This window comes from Petaurus breviceps, unplaced genomic scaffold, assembly GCF_028583685.1.
Source record: "Petaurus breviceps papuanus isolate PSGF00001 unplaced genomic scaffold, PetGlider_PUasm1.0 209, whole genome shotgun sequence".
Lineage (NCBI taxonomy): Eukaryota > Metazoa > Chordata > Mammalia > Diprotodontia > Petauridae > Petaurus > Petaurus breviceps.
Window position 1 is genome coordinate 597,951 of NW_027185854.1, and position 17,481 is coordinate 615,431.

Sequence of the window (17,481 nt, forward strand, 5' to 3'; positions counted from 1 at the left end):
AAACTATTCCTCATACTTGAAGTCACTGTGAGATGTAATTGGCCTTTAGATGTGTGGAATAGCTTGATCTCTGCAGTCTTTCTGAGGGTCAGCCTCTAGGGAGGGAAGCTAAAATATCTTCCAGAGTGATTCTTGGTCACATGTCCATGACTCACGTGAAACATGTTTTTATTAGTTATAAAAATTAAAATGATAATTGTTGAAATTCAGCAGAATGCATGTATCAGTGTCAACTCTTTTCCTGTCCTTATTTCTTTCATTCCTTTAAAAAATTTATATTCTTTTTATTTTTAATCAATAGATTATATCTGAGAAGTAACTCCTTAGACAACTTTTTCTTGATTTTGAAGGACATGTATAATTTATATAATTTATTCCCATTGGCAGTGCATGTAGGGGATGTTTTATACCACTGAAATATTAGAGATACACACTGTTCTGCTATATATAACTTGATATATACGTTTCCAAAAAGCATCACTGTATGCAAAATCAAGCAATAAAAACTACAGGGCTTATGGAAAAAAATGTGGTTAGGGGCACTACACTCAAAAACTCTGTAAGTGACATAAAAAAGATAGGAACCTAATTAAAAATGGCAGCACAGTTTTACATATGTTATATGGTTAAGAAATACGAAAATACTACGATCAATAGCTGCTGGGTCTGAGACTTTAGGCTGCTGCTTGGCCTGTGTCCTGGGATGCCCAAGCAAGTCAGGCAAGTAGATGTTGGGCAGGCTGACTTTGGGCAAGTCAACTCTGGGACCTTGGACCAGAGGCTATGGTGGATGGGAGTAGTGAGGACCAGTCCTCATCCCTCAGCTTTTACTGTACCAGAGGATAAAAAATAAACATGTTCCTCTATTTGACTCTCAGGTAATGCATATGTTCCAGGAGTGTTGTTTATAAATCAAATCATTTTCAGTAGAAGAGGGACACGGACTATTTGAAGGAATCTGGTGGTAAAAGTCCTCCTTCTGCAAAATGAAGAGCCCCTTTTGTACAGTGAATAATTGACCAACTATTTAAGCATGTGATTTTTCATATATCATTTCTTTTTAAAAATTTCTCGGATGACTTTTGTTTTTGATATATAATTATTTCCCATTATAATTGAAAATGGTATCACTCTCACCCTTTCCACTGAACTTTTTCTTGTAACAAAAAAAATACTTAAGCAAATATAAATGGCAAAATGATTTTCACTGGACAGTGTAGTCAATGTTCCAGTGTTGTAGGATCTTGCCTCTTTGCTGTGGGGAGGCAAATGTACTTCCTTGCCTGTTCTTGGAACCAGGATTTGTTCCTTGGATTAGTCATTGCAATTAATCTGAGGTTGAGTGCTTTTTAATGTTTTTTTTTGTTTTGTTCTTGGTTCTAATTGCTTCAGCTCTGTATCAGTTCATATAAATTTTCCGTTGGATTCCGTATTGTAAACAGGTACTTAGAGCTACAAAATTTAAGAACAGTTGCTTTGTGGAGCCTGATAAGGAAGGAGTCAGGCACATTGAGAATGGGGCCTGGAGAAAGAAAAAAAAATCTGAATGAGTTAATGGACAAAATGTTCCTCTTTGAACCACCTCATAAAATAAAAAAAAAGTTGGCTTGTATGTTTTGGAAATGCTTCTACTTCACCTTAACTTGATTTTTCAAAGGAAAGGGTATTTTCTAGAGAAGGATTCAAGTTAAAATTTATGTTTATTTTCACAGTCAGTTGAAGAGCTGGGAAGACGTGATTTCAAAGCCTCTTCTGATTTTCAAAGGCAGCCTGTGACAGGAAGAACTATAAGCCAAGCTGACCGGGGAAGACTCTGGGTTTCACCAAAAGTCCAAAATGGCATCTCAGTGGATGGTCACCATGTTGGGGTTGATGAGTTGGTGTTTGGCGACAGCAGGTAGGTCAGGTTGGCCCATGTAACTCCCACGTTTTTTGTCTTCTTTTGGAAACATATACCCAAATCACTTCATTTCAACTAACCTGCTATGTGTGAAGCATTGTGTTAGGAGTGGGGCATTCAAAGACAAAAAAAGAGACAGTTTGGTCTTCTGGGACTTTACCTTCCACTAGAAGACCTGAAGTAAGCCAGGGTTTCAACTGCCCATGTGGGGAAGACCAAGTGCTGTGTTAGCAGTTTGGAAATATAGACTGAGGGAGGACTAGAGATTGCAGGAACCAGCCAGATTGGGGAAATAGCAGTAATCAGAGATTGGATGAGCACACTATCCATCGGTAAAGATATCTTATTGAAGAGCTATTTTAAGATATCTTGCTGAAAAAAAAGATATCTTGCTGAAAGTAAATAGGAATAAGCATCTTTTTTTAAAAATAAATTCTATTGTGTGACGACGAGCTGCCCACTCTCTTCTATGTTACCGTCTGTGGGCAGTTTCCTTTGTGGGAGGGAGACATAATGGCTTCTGGAAGCAATGGACCTGGCTTTAAATCCCCCCTCCTTTGTTTATTGCAGCTATGGCTTAAGGGCATCTAGTGCTGGGCCTTACTGGATTGTCAGCCCCATGAGGGCAGGGACTGTTCCTTATCTGAATTTAGCAATTTCCCCAGGGAAATTTTCCCTCTAGTACAATACTATGCACACAGTTGTCCTTTAGTAAGTAAATGTTTATTGGCAGCATCACATTTATAAAGCACTTTACAAAACATTTGAAGTAGGTTGTTCCAGGATTATCCCTCACCTGTAAAGGTGGAAAAACTGGAGCTCAGAGGTTTTCTGGACAAACCCACAGACCACGCAATTAAGTGTTGGTTTTGAATCCAGATCTTCTGATCCCAAGGTCAACAGTCTTCACTCTATCAGGCTGCCTCACTGAGTCAGAAAGTGGTAGGCTAGGGAGCATAGCTCAATGGAAAACTGTGACTGTTTTCTGATGAAAAATACCAGATCTGACTTTACTGAATAAGCATTAGCTTCTGGACTTAATGCTATCCTTTTTTTTTTTTTTAATGGTTGACTCACATCACAACAGATTACAGAAAAAAATAAATCGATTGGATGGACAGTGGTGGTTTTGGGGACTGTAAAGCCACACACTCTTTGGGCATTTGATTATTGGTCAGTTTGGCTGAGGCCTATTTTCCCCCCCTGTCTCAAGTATTGCGTTCAGCTCTGGACATCCAATTTTAGGGAGGATGTTAATAAGCCGAAGCATATCCAGAGCATGGTGGCCAGGAATGGTTATGGAAACAAAGATTTAGAGCTAGAAGAGAACCTTAGGGAACACTGAGTTCAGTCTTCTAATTTTACAGATGAGGAATCTGAGCCACAGAGAGGTTAAGTGACTTACTCATGGTTACACAGCTAGTTAGAATTTGGAATCCAGCTCTTCCTAACTGCCAACCCTGCCCCTTTCATACTCTTCTCAATTGGGGCCAAATGGCAGAAGGTCTTTAATGCTGACTTAAAAGAACCTGGATTTGGTGTAGCCAGTGGGAGCCATTAAAGGTCCTTGCCCACTGGGGCTGGCATGAATGCCTTGGAGGTAGCCAAGACCATAGTTTTCTTTATTGACATCCCCCTCCCTGTAATCAACTTGAGCTCAGCTGGTTAAACACCAGTTTTGTTTTCTTTTTGAAGATTAAGCCATAAGGAAAATATACTGGGGCCCAGTTCACCCCTTTTGGTAGGTTTGGGGAGTTATTTACATTAGCCTTCCTCAGAAGTGGGTGGGTCTTAGGCACAATGGAATGTAGTATTCCGGGGGTCTCTTGGGGAGGCGAGGCTTGGGATCAGAGCTGCAGCGGGCAGGGCCTAGTCCCAAGAAGACTGCCCAGCTTGTTCCAGCCCTGCGGCCTTGCTGCCCAGGGTAGCAGGCCAAGCATTTCCTTTGGAGCCTGTGGTGAGGGACGAGCGAGGCAGGGGGCAGCACTCCCCCTCCAAGGCTGGTCACAGCTTTATTTTTATCAAGCTTATCTTCACCTGCCCCTCATCCTTGATGCCTTGAAGACTATTCCCGGAAGGTAGAGGAGTGGGAAGGAATGGCGTGACTTCGAGAGCCTTGAATTTTCAAGAGTGCCTCTGGGGTGGGAAAATACTCCCCTACCCCCACTGACTGACACCCTCCACTCCATCCCCTAATCTTTACAAGGTGGCTTGGATGGAGAGCTGAAAGAAGGTGCTTGAGGCTGCAGGCCTTGCAGCATGGCAACCCTGGCCTGGATCTCAGAGTTCTTAACCTGGGGTCCATGAACTTGTTATATGTGCATGTGTATGTTTATATGTATATATGTGTAGGTCTACATAGGTATATATGTATGTGTGTATGTGTATATGCATGTGTAGATTGTGAATATATGTATGTATATATTTATAGAGTAACTGTACATATTTCAACATAGCTCATTTCCATTTTAATCCCATATATTTTGTTTTAGGCTTTTAAAAGCATTGCTTTGAAATGGGGTCCATGGATTTCAGCAGAAAAAAAATGGTTGAGACCCCCATTTTATAGACAGGCCCACAGCATGGAGAGGGAACAATTACAGGATCTTGCAGACAATCTGTGTCAGAGGCAGGGTTCAACCCAGGCCTCTGATTCGAATGCTGTCCAGCCTTCTTTCTAGCCACTGTGCCAAGTGTTAACCTTCAAAACAAAGATGTAATTTTTAAAAATAGATTTTTATTGATATCTTTTTTATACATCCTAGAAAATCCCAACTAATTAATGCTGCAAAGCTTGTTTCTGAAGTAATTATTTTTAAAAAAAGTGTGTCACACACGCACACACACACACATACACACACACACGGACACACACAATTTCCTGCTGCTTCTGAAGCCTGCCAGAGTTAATTAGGATTCAGTTTCCAATAACAGGAAAAAGACGCACACAGGAAGAATTCAGGGAAATCAGTTGAGATCGAAAGCCTGGAAGGGCCAGCTGTTGGTTGCTGTGCCAGGGTCAAAGATGTCTGGGATGAACATTGCAACCAAAGATGCCAGCATTCCCCCGGATGCAAAGGTTACTCCCCTTATCCCACTGTCTCATTTTGGTGCCCAGATGCATCCTTTTGGGTGTCTGCCTATACCCTACATGCATGTGGGTTGAGTAAACATATTGCTTTTCATTTCTGGTGGATGTACCTAGAATTCCAGGTAGAAGATCTAATGGGGGTAGAGGAGGGAAGACAGGAATTTCTTTCAGTCAAACACATACTCAAGCCAGAAGGTCACTGGCTTCTTTGTTTCTGACTTCGGTGCCAACCCCCCAGGGCTGGGGGTTTTGAATGGCCAGTCAGAGACCTTGGCTTTCTGGTGCCCTGAATTAAAACTCATTAAGTAAAATGGAACTTGAAACAATACCTTGTATAGACTCCCAGAATTCAGCTACTGCTTGGGCTATCCACAGGAGAGAGATGGAATTTTATTTTGAGGTCACTGTCCCTCTACACCCTAAGCCCCAGATTTCTGCTTTAGGTTTCTGGAGTTGCCTGCCACACAGGCAGCTGAGTGACTACTAGTGTCCTCACTGGGAATAGTTTTACAGGCACACAAAAGCACATCTATGGTCACTAAGGGATTTCTTTAATCTTACCTCTGGGTGAGGGGTTGGTCTTTTATTTTAAATCTGACCGCTTTGATTTTTTTTTTTTTGCTTTTTTTTTTTCCTGCCTTTTTTTTTCCGCTTTGATTTTTAAATCTCTCCTTTGGAAGATTTGGTGAGTTCTCTCTTCTTTGCCCATTTAAAATCCTAGCTAGCTCAACCCCTCCATGGTTCTTCCCTGAATTTCATGAATAGATAAGGGTGTTGGAATCAGGAATACCTGGGTTAAATCCCACTTCTTTTTTTTCCTTTTAGTTGATTTTTTTTTCAATTACACATACAAATTTTAAAATATAAAATTTTTTGGAGTTCCAAATTCTCTTTCTCCCTTCCTCTCCTTCCCCCTTGAGAAGGCAGTTTGATACAGATTATACATATGAAGTCATGCAAAACATTTTTCCTTATTAGCTCTGTTGAAAAGAAAACACAGACCAAAACGAAAACAAAACCAAGAGAAATAAAAGAAAAAAAATCTGCTTTGATCTGCATTCAGACTCCATGAGTTCTTTCTTTGGAGGCGGAGAACATTTTTCATCATAAATCCTTTGGAATTGAATTGGATCATTTTATTACTGAGATGAGTTGTCATTCACAGTTGACCATCACACAGTATTGCTGTTACAGTGTACAATGATCTCCTGGTTTTGTTTACTCCACTTTGCATTAGTTCATATAAGTTTTCTCAGGTTTTTTTTGAAAGCATCCTGCTCATCAATTTTTTTTCCTTTTGGAGGTCAATTGGGGTTAAGTGACTTGCCCATGGTCACACGGCTAGTTTTTGTGTTAAGTGTCTGAGGCCGGATTTGAACTCAGGTCCTCCTGACTCCAGGGTCGGTGTTCTATTCACTGCGCCATCTAGCCGCCCCTTGTCATTTCTTATAACATAATAGCATTCAACCACAGTGGTATTACCACAGTTTGTTCAGTCATTTCCCAGTTGATGGGCATCCCCTCAATCCAATACTTTAACTTCTTTACTTCCTAACTGTGGGATCCTCAGTAGGTCTCTGAACCTCAGTTTCCTCATCTGAAAAATGAGTAATAACACCTGTAGTAGTCTCTCATGGATTGTAATGTAGCTTTAAGAACATGATCTAAATGGTATTTATGAAGTACCTGCTGTGTTCCAGGCAATGTGTTAGGTCCTGAAGATACAAAGACAACGTGAGTCCCCAGCTGAAAGAAAGTTAATTAACAACAACGACAAACAACAACAAATAATAGTTCCAGGGTCACTTTCTAGGTGAAGGCTTTCCAGATTTCCACGTTTTAAGGCCCGCCCCCCCTGACTATTTGGTATTTATTTATCTTCTTTATAGGACAGCTAGGTGCATAGAGCACCAAGTCTGGAGTCGGGTGAACCCGAGTTCAAATCTGGCTTCAGATATTACTAGCGGCATGACCCTGCAAAAGTCACTGAACCCTGTTTGCCTCAGTTTCCTCATCTGCAAAATGAGCTGGAGAGAAACCAGCAAACCACTCCAGTGTCTTTGCCAAGAAACCCCAAATAGGGCCATGAGGAGTCAGACGTGATGGAACAACAATAATCTTCTTTATGTTCTGTATATAATGATATACGTAGATGTATTTATTAAGTGTTTATAGACTTGTATATACTCTGTACATGTATGCATGCACACACAAACACACATGTGTCAGTGCACATGTATATAAGTACACAGATGCTACCCATATACACATGTGCTCATATACCCGTGCATGTAATAAGTGTGTAATAAGACACAGGCATGTGTGATGTACTCACATATTTGTGCATATACGAACTCATGCACACATATACATGTGTGTACATGAACACACAAACACACATTCAGTGCCAGCATATGTATCTGCTGTGAACATATGACACATCCACAGGTGTAGTATACAAGCCCACGCATATATACATGAGAACATAGATATATACATGCATATAACATGCACACAGTACAGTGTATGTATGGACACACACGGATACACACATGTATACATATGTATCACACACATATATAGGTGAAGACAAACCCACACATACCTTGTTTCCCCGATAATAAGACCTATCCGGAAAATAAGCCCTCCCCTTACTGTGTAAGATTCCTCTAAAATAAGTCCTCCCCCGAAAATAAGCCCTATTGAGATTGCTACTGTAGTGAAGGTGATCCCCTGCGCTACACGCTACATTACGGTACCCTCTGTATGCACCGTCCCCGCCCCCGGGTGAAACGCATGCCGCTCTCTGAGCTGCATCCAATCAGAGCTGCAGCAGTGAGCGCGGTCATCCTGTTCTTCCCCAGTGATTTGCTTATTGAATAAAGGTACATTTTTTTGTTCACATTTACCTGTTTATTAAAATTGCTGTCAATGTTCATTAAAATAAGCCCTCCCCTGAAAATAAGCCCTCTGGTGTTTTTCTGTCCAAAAAAAATTAATAAGACAGTGTCTTATTATGGGGGAAACACGGTATATACATAGATATTCACACATAATATACAATGCATACACATGTGAATATACACATGCACATAAGTGTAAGATACACATTATATACACAACACAATGTGTATATTATATATTACATGATGTTTGCATGTGTATTTATATGCACACATCATAACACACGCACACCATGGAGTTCTGAAAGGTTTTGGGGATATCCTATATGTTTTGGGATATCCTGTATGTTATTGTCTCTTCTGCTGTAAGTAACTTGAGAGAAGAGAGTGTTTCATTCTTTATGCCTGGCACATAGTAGGTCCCTTAATAAAGGCTTGTTGATTGATGGGTTGATAGATTTCTTGAAGGTTTGCAGAGTAGGAGGAGAGGGGAAAGAAAGAGAACAGAAGGGAATGGGGGACAGAAAGGTGAGGGCTGCAATCCTGAGCATTCTTGTCCTTTTCAGACTTTTGGGTTTGAGAAATCACTTGATGATTTCAAAGCCTACTTTCGCCTTTATGTTTAAAAGGAATTGTTTTCCCAACTAGCATTTTCCTGGCAACTGGATTCCTGATCAAGTTAGGGGTGGGCACTGGGGGGCCCCCGGAATCTGAAGGAGCATAAAGGGCAAGGCTCTGGGCAGCTGGCCCACAGCAACCCTCAAGTGTTCTAGGCCACATTCCAGCCCCAGAATATCAGTCAGCAGTGACAGGGAGGAGAGGGCTGATGGGTATTTTCTCTCTCCTCCCCAGATGCACATGACCTGCTGCGTTTTCTATTTTGTCAAAACATTTCCTGCAACTATATTCGGGAAAGATTTCTCCAGATAGGAAATCGCCACTTAGAAATACAATATTCACACTCCCCTCCCCCCTTTTCTTTTTCTGAGAGCCCTTTTAAAAGCAGGTCAAATTAATGGAATTTGATGCAGGTATGCTTAGGTAAATTCTTCTCAGAAGAGTAGGAGCAGTATTTCTTAGGAGTAGGCAGTAAGGTACCCCTGAGGACTGAAATCTAACATGCACACACAGACACACAGACACACTCTCTCTCTCTCTCTCTCTCTCTCTCTCTCTCTCTCTCTCTCTCTCTCTCTCTCTCTCTCTCTCTCTCTCTCTCTCTCTCTCTCTCTGTGTCTATCTGTCTCTGTCTGTCTCTCCTTATCCTTCTAAACCTTGGAAATCACAACTAAAAAAACCTCAAAAGTAAGTCAAGTCAACCAACATTTATTAAGACCCTATGGTGCTACTTATTGGGAAAATCCATAATGTGATTGCCTTCCAGGGAATTGTGGCTGTGAACTCTTTCAGTGCTGCTTGTTGAGCTGTTTATAAGCTCCTGTGAAACTTTCACAGCCTCTGCATTGTCTATGGAAAGGATATGAGCAGTCCTCTATCTAGTATGTATTTTTTAAATGGGAGGGTTGGTAAGAAAGTTTAGTATGCTGTTATCCACATTGAAGGAAGCACAGACATGAGTTATGTGTCAGCTATATTTGAAGATTCCTCTTCTTTTTTTCCCAATTATTTTATTTTACTAAAGATTTCTTCGTCACATAAAAAAACGACCCATGATATGCCAAGTGCTAGCGATGCAAATACAGGCAAAGGACAGCTCCTGCCCTCAAGGAGCTCAGAGTCTAATGAGCTAACATGCAAACAACAACATATAAACAAGTCACAGACAAGATAAGGTGGAGATAAAGTAGACCAAAGGATTGATAATATAACACAACACAACACAATATAATACAATACACATGTACTAAGTACCTACTCTGTGCCATGATGTGCTAGGTGCTGTAGATACACGTCGGTCCCTGTTCTCAAGAGGCTTACAGTCTTACCATTGCTTATTGCTATGCACATGATAAGTGTCTGCACATAAATAAATAGTTGTAAGAAAAAAAAATCCCTCCCTTCACTTAGTTGAAGCTCTCTGTTTTGTTTTCCGGTGTCCTCACATGCCTGCATAACTTAGCCCACAAAAATAGAAGATAGGACAGAGAAATCTGGAATAACACCTTATTTCCTCTCCTGCCTGCCTGCCCCTGGCCCTGACCAGTTCAGGACGGATGGAGTAGCAGCTTTGGAAAATCACAGCGTCCTGCTCTGATGTTTTTGCTGGAGATGTTATTGTACGGCCATGGCTCTGGTCTGTGATAATCTTTTCCATTGGAACACATCTGCTGGTGCCAACATTGTTGTTTGATTGCTAAAAGGCTGGGTTATACACGCTGTGTGTGGGGAAGCCAGGGGACCCAGGCCTTAGTTGGGTCTTCCCCAAATGTCCTTTTGAGTTAAAATAAGAGGGTGGGGAAATTAGAAAAAATATCTCCTTTTTATTAGAAGAATTAATCGGTTTTGGAATAACGGCCATTTTTAGATGAAAACCTTGTGCTCTGAAGTTTCCGATTTAGTTTTTGTGGTAGCTTAGTCATTAGCATTATTTCCAAGCAAGATAAAATACTGTGTTTTCAAGCTAACCATGACTATCTCTTTAAAACAACAACTTATCTAATATGAAGAGATCCTCTGTCACTAAGAAACTCTCAGATTATAGGATTTTGGAGGCAGTGCAAAGTGGAAAAAAAGAGTTCCTCTCAGATACAATATGTAATATGTGTCCTCTCAGCCAGTGACAAGGAAGGATGGTTGATAGTGACAAGACTTGGGGAATTAAAGACTGAGGATTCTGTGACTCTTTTATCTGATTTTTCTTGGAATAAAGGGGCCCAGTTTAGTTCAGCAGAGGCCTTGTAGTCCATTTTTACAGGTGAGCATACCAAGACTGAGATATTGAATGACCTATCCAAGATCACACAAGGAGCAAAGAGCAGAGTCAGGATTTGAACCCCAAACCTCAGACTCCAGATTCAGGTATCATTACCCTGTATCTCACTTCCTTTTGCCAGGGATCCTAATTTCTCTGGCGCACCAGTACCGTGACCTACCACAAAAGAAGACTCAACTGTGCAGAGCCAGGAAGGGCTGTGCATTCTCCTTTTTAAAAATTTCAAAGCAAATCCCTAAGTTGCTGTCAGCCTAATTGATTCATGTTTTCTTAAGTGGCCTCCCTGATTCCACTTAGAAGTGTGAATTTAGGGTTAGGGTGAAAGAATTGTAGTCCAGTACCCCCATTTTACAGATGAGGAAACTGAGGCCCACAGAGGTGAATCAGCTTTCCTAAATTCAAACAGATTACAGGTGGAAAAACTGTGATAAACTCTCATAGAATGTTATTTTTTATGGAGCTTAGTGTAGAGGCCAGAGCATTAGACCTGGAGTCAGGAAGACTTAATTTCAGATTCTTCCTTTGACCCTTCCTAGCTGTGTGATCCTAGGGAAGTTACTTAACCTTGTAAGCCTCAGTTCCTCATTTCTAAAGTGGATAAAAAAATAATAACACCCACCTGGCAGGGTTGCTCTGAGCATAGATGAAAAGTGTTTTGCCAGTCTTAAAGTTTGAGTTATTATTCTTGTCATTACTGACACATGCACCCTCTAATTTGTATCTTATTAATTTGTGAAAATGTCTCATGCCCCTTACTGTACTGTAAGCGGCTGTATTTCTGCCAATAGCATGGGGCCCTGAAGTAGGAACCCAATGGACCTCTATCTTTCCTCAGTCATGGTAAAGTGTTAAAGGGCAGGTAGGTGGTGCCATGGCATACAGAGCGCCAGGCCTGGAATCAGGAAGATTTGAGTCCAAATCTGGCCTCAGACACTTCTTAGCTGTGTGACCCTGGGCAAGTCACCTAAATCTGTTTGCCTCAGTTTCCTCATCTGTAAAATGAGCTGGCAAACCTCTCCAGGATCTTTGCCAAGAAAACCCCAAAATGGGGTTATTAAAGTTTGGAACGACTCAACAACAAAATTAATGGGTGAACTGATCCCATTTCTGTAGCTCTATGAGAGCATCCAAAACCCTTACCTCCTAACAACCCTTTGAGGTAACTGGTGATACTCTACTTATGCCTACTTACAGATCTGAAAGCAGATCTTTAATGGCTGGGGGACTTTGCCTGTATTCACACAGGTATTAAGTATCTGAGCTGGGCTCTGTCTGAATCCAGGGCTCCAGGCTCCAAGACAAGCTCCCTTTCCACCCCACTGCACTGGACGGTCCTGGATAGATTTCTTGGCCCATGACCCAGAGCTGAGTGTTCATTCCCTTCCGTGGCAGTCTGACCATCTTTTAGGGTTGCAACCACACCTTTCATATTTATTAATTAAGGTCTTCATTTGCAGGAGAAACTCAATTGTGCTCCTCTGCCCAGGAGATGGGCTTCTGAGGTCCCATGGAGAACAATTTTTAGGAGCCACATCATGTTCTGACCTCCTTTCTAACCTAAAAAGGGAGTTTTGTACATCAGTTCGGCAAATGTATGTGACTGAGCTCCCACTCTGTCTGGGCAGTGAGGATATCATTGTGGGGTTTGGAGGCCTGGGTCTGAGTGCTCCTAGGGGGGTGATGATGCCCATCTTTATTCTGAGCCTCAGGCTTCTCATCTGCAAAACGGCTATCTGTGTATATGACTAACAGCTGCCATACAGGATGGTTGTGAGGAAAACACTTTGTAAACCTTAAAGAGTTAAATCCTGACTCTTCGTGGCTGCTGCCTTCAGAGTGCTTGCAGTCTAATCTACCAAGAAAACACATGGTAATACCCTATAAAGAAAATAGGCACATTTGATTTTCTCTTCTGCAAATTTATATTTTTAGATGTGTTTACCAATGCCAAAGGAGGGGGTAGATCCATAGAAGGAAGGATTAAAGCAAAAAAAAAAATGCTCCTCAAAGTTATAGAGGGAAAAAAAACCTTCCTAACAATGTGAGTTGTCCAGAAATGCAATGGGACATCTTGAGTTGTGATGGTTTTCTTCTTCCTCGGGGTCTTCAAGCAGAAGTTGGTCTTGTTGGGTTTGCCACAGCTGGGATTCTTTTCAGGTAGGGGTTAAAGGAGGTGACGGCCAAGATCATGTCCAACTCCGAGAGTGAGAGATTCTTTGAATAACAACAGCCAAAGTTTATATGGTGTCCTAAGGTTGGCAAAGCACTTTACGTTGGTTTTATCTCATTTGATCCTCACAACAACCCTGGGAGGTAGGGGCTCTTATTATCCACATTATAGAGATGAACAGTCTGAGGCCAACAGAAGTGTCTGAGGCTGGATTTAAATTTAAATCTCCCAGGATTCTCAAGTTCAGTCCTCTCTCTCCCTCCCTCTCTGGCTCCCTCTCCCCCTCTCTCTCTCTCTCTCTTTCTCTGTCTCTCTCTTTCTCTGTCTCTCTCTGTCTCTTTCTCTGTCTCTCTGTCTCTGTCTCTCTCTGTCTCTCTCTGTCTGTCTCTCTCTCTGTCTCTCTCTCTGTCTGTCTCTGTCTCTGTCTCTGTCTCTCTCTCTCTGTCTCTGTCTCTGTCTCTCTCTCTCTCCTGGGCTACCAGGTTAGTTACCTGTGAATTTTCATCTTGAGGATCTTAATATTGGTGTCAGGATCCTTCATTTAGAGCTTTATGTGAAGAAAAAGATAGGAAATCACATCATCAAACTTGATCTTTTCCAGTCTAAGTTAATCCGACTCAACAAGCATTTATTAAATGCCTACTGCATGCTGCACCAGGTGCTAGGCACCGGGTATACACAGATAAAATGAGGCACAATCTATGCTCTTAAGGAACTTGTCTCTTACTGAGAGTGATAGAATATACCATATAAATAGTCTTCCATTTTCACCAAGCTTGTAGTTGGGCGTCTAATAGAAGAGTGGGTTAAAAAAAAGAACCGTAATTCTGAGCCTCCAAACATCTCCTGGGAGGGAGCCCAGCCACTTCCCCTTTGGAAATCTGCTTTAAAATTAGTTGTCTTTGAAACAGCTGCCTCTCAATTCTACTAGTACCCACAATTTAATCCATGTGCTAAAGAGGAAATCTGCTTTTATTGTTTATTGTCTGTGGGAGTGGGTGACACAGGATGCATTTAGCTCTCCTGTTATAAGACACCTGCCACACTTTATGAGGTTAAAGTAGAAAATGAAACTTCGCCACACACCTGCAGATACACTTAAAACTGCGTTGATGTCTCCTTGGAATGGTAATGTAATTTCTCTATTTTATAATAAAGGAAAATGGCTTCTTTTCTTCTCTTGTTTTCCTTGATTCAGTTGACTGAGAATTTCATCATTTCTGAGGAACAGCCTGGAAGAAATTTGGTTCATTTTCACTAAGTACCTACTGTGTGGCAAGGCAGTGTGCTAGGTGTTGAGAACACAAAGTTGAAAACAGAACCGTGCCTGCCCTCAAGGAGTTTACAATCTCCTGGGAAGTTATAGCAGATATACATGCAAGCAAATGCAATTTATAGACACAGTGGTACAAAGTCGTTTCAAGAGGCAGAAAGTTCAGATGAGGAATGTTGTACAGTGAAGGAAGCTTGGAATTCTGGGAGGTCCATCTGAGAGAGGAGGTGGTATGTGTGGGGAGGAGGCTGCATGGTGTGTGAAGGGGGTAGTGTACAATGAGAGTGGAAAGGCAACGATAAGAGGCATTTATTAATTGCTTACTGTATGCCAGGCACTTGCAAAGTCCTGAGGTACAAAGAAGGGCAGAAGACAGTTCCTGCCCTTGGGGAGCTTACACTCTTAACAGGAGAGACGACATACAAACAAGCTATAGGCAAGGTAGATGGGAGATGATCAGCAGAGGGAAGGCACTGGAGTTCAGAGGGATGGGGGAAGGCTTCCTGGAGGAGGTGGACTTGAAGGAAGCCAGGAGGCAGATGGGAGGAGAATGACAATTCTTGGTATGGACGACAGTCAGTGAAAATGGAGTCAGGGGATAGAGTGTTGTGTGTGAGATAGTTGGAATACAGATTTTGGAGGACTTGAAATGTCAGACCAAGAGATACATTCACTGACCTTCTAGACAAGGGACTCCACCACAGTGTCCAGTACCATGACACCCATCAGCCCACTTCCCTTCCCTTAGGGAAACCAGCTTTGGGTCCAACCTTCCCATTTTATAGATGAGCAGACTGAGTTTCAGAGAGTGACTGGTTCTGTGTTCATGCAGATAGCAGAATCAGAATTTGAACCCAGGCTTTCTGACTCCAACTCTAACCTGCTTTCCTCTGTACCATGCTGGGCCCCATTCTCCATACTGAATCCAGTGCTCCCATGAAACTGTTCTCTCAAAGCCCCCCAATGACATCCCAACAGCCAAATCCAATGACTTTTTCAGTCGAGTCAGGAGAGGAGTGGGAGAGGAAGTACTTAGTGCAGGAACCCAGGAGTATAGAGGATATAGGAAAAAAGGAGAGGAAGAGAATGGACCTGAGTAGGTGGTGCAATGGGTAGAGTTCCTGGAGTCAGGAAGACTTGAGTTCGAATCCAGACTTAGATAGTTACTAGTTGTGTGACCCTGGGCAAGTCACTTCACCCTATTTCCCTCAGTTTCCTCATCTGTAAAATGGCAAACAACTCGAGTACCTTTGCCAAGAAAACCCCAAATGGGGTCATGAAGAGTCTGAACTGTCTGAACGACAGAAATGGATAAAAGTCAAGCAGACTGAACAAGGGGGAGCGACAAACAATCCATGAGATTGTTTCATTCTTTGCAATTGGTTCTCCAGGGCCTTGGGGGTACCAGGTACATAGCAGGTGCTTAATAAATGCTTGTCAGTTGAGAAGAGGGAGGTGGTTACGACCATAGCCCTCCACATTCCATTCCTTAACATTCCCCGTAACACCCTAATCTGTTTGTAAGCTAGGCCATGTGCTATGCAGAGGGCTGGACCAAGAGTCGGGAAGACCTGAATTCAGATCCAGCTTCAGACACTTACTATGGCTGTATTACCCTGGAAAAGTCCCTCACCTTCTGCAATTTCTCAGTTTCTTCAACTGTAAAATGGAGGTACTAGCAGCACCTGTGTCGAAGGGTTGTTTTGAGCATCACACAGTATGTCTGTAAAGCACACAGTAGGTGCTATATAAATGCTTATTCCCTGTTTTGTATCCTCATCCAGATCCTAGTCTAGGTCTTTTAAAAAAATTAACTCTTTAAGAGAAGACTCACTTTCCTAAGATGCTGTTGTTTAGCTGTTTTCAGTCACATCTGACTCCTCGTGACCCCATTTGAGGTTTTCTTGGCAAAGATACCAGAGTGGTTTACCCGTTTCCTTCTGGAGCTCATTTTACAGATGAGGAAACTGAGGCAAGCAGGGTGAAGTGACTTGCCCAGGGTCACATAGCTAGGAAGTGTCTGAGATCGTAAGATGGAGATTTTGCTTATTACAAGCATCTGGAGTAAGATACCAGGGTATAGGATGGTTGAATATCAAGGTGGATTCCCCTTTGCTTCTGTTTGCTTAGACCTCCCTCATGCCTGTACATCTGAGGGTCAGGAATGGTACCGATGTCATTACCCTCTGTTCCTGCTCTGCAGTCCCTGGAGGGTAGGAGAGGAGGTGGTCATTTTATTTTTGAGATGAAAATAGGAAGGGGTAGAGAAATACCCAAGGGTTTTTATTTCTTGCCTCCTGCCAGTCTTTTTTTCCCTCTCTGAGGTGCCACACTCCCCCATCCTCCGCATTTGTTTATGTTTCTACCCATACATGTAAACTGTTGAATTCTGTCTAGTGTGAGATAATGAAAAGACATTACCATATTTCTCGTGTGACAGATTTTGGGAGGGGAAAATGGTAAATTATGCATGATGTTTTGGTGGGGGAGAGAGGGAAGCTGGGGGTGAGATTTATTTTAAGATTTGTTTTTCTAAACTATGTATTTTAAACTAATTTTTGTGTGCGTATGTGTGTGTAGTCATCATAACAAAACTTTTTTTTAAGCACCAAGTTTCCAAAGTTTTTCCCCTTAACAGAGAGAAACAAAGTATTTTCACTATCCCAGGCAACTCTTTCTGACTCTAAATTACAGAGTTTTTTGGACCTGAAGAAGTAAAATCATGGGGTAGGGGGTGGGCTAAAAACAGCCTCAGAAAACTTACTGATTTTCTACTCTGACGGAATTGCCTGGCATAAAGGATTTGGGACACACCAGCCTGGCATCATATTCATTCCCAGCTTTGCCCTGGTGGGGGTGGCCTCACTGAGCATTCCTGGTCAGGCCTCAGACTTGCACTCTAGAAGTACTCTGGGAACCAATTTTCTGTGTTTTGTCATTTAATTAGCTCTATCAAAGGCTTCCTGGCAAGAGTTCATTAATGATACTGGTTAGAGTCAAAAGCACCAATTAATGGTTTCAGATCATTTGCAGCACGCAGGTCAAAAATACTAATGTTTATTGGGCAAAGTTGGCAGAGAAAACATTGAGAGATTAGGCTGCACATTAACTAGCTCGGTTGCTTTTTTGGACCTGGGCCAGTAAAAGAGATATTTTTCTTTCAGGGTATAGGTCATACTGTTCTGTTATTTCCTGGTACACTCTTTTGGATTTCCCTGTTTGATCAAATTCACAAGACCCCTTCACACAGG

At 42.0% G+C, this 17,481-nt stretch overlaps 1 protein-coding gene across 1 annotated transcript in view; it reads left to right on the forward strand.

Moving 5' to 3' along the window:
* The window catches only part of LOC138165480 (transforming growth factor beta receptor type 3-like), a 229,004-nt gene that overhangs the window by 25,402 nt on the left and 186,121 nt on the right, over nucleotides 1-17,481 (forward strand). The window contains exon 2 of the mRNA XM_069093845.1: nucleotides 1,713-1,897. Coding sequence (XP_068949946.1) covers nucleotides 1,837-1,897 — 61 coding nt within the window. The 5' untranslated portion in view covers nucleotides 1,713-1,836. The remainder of the gene's footprint in view (nucleotides 1-1,712; nucleotides 1,898-17,481) is intronic.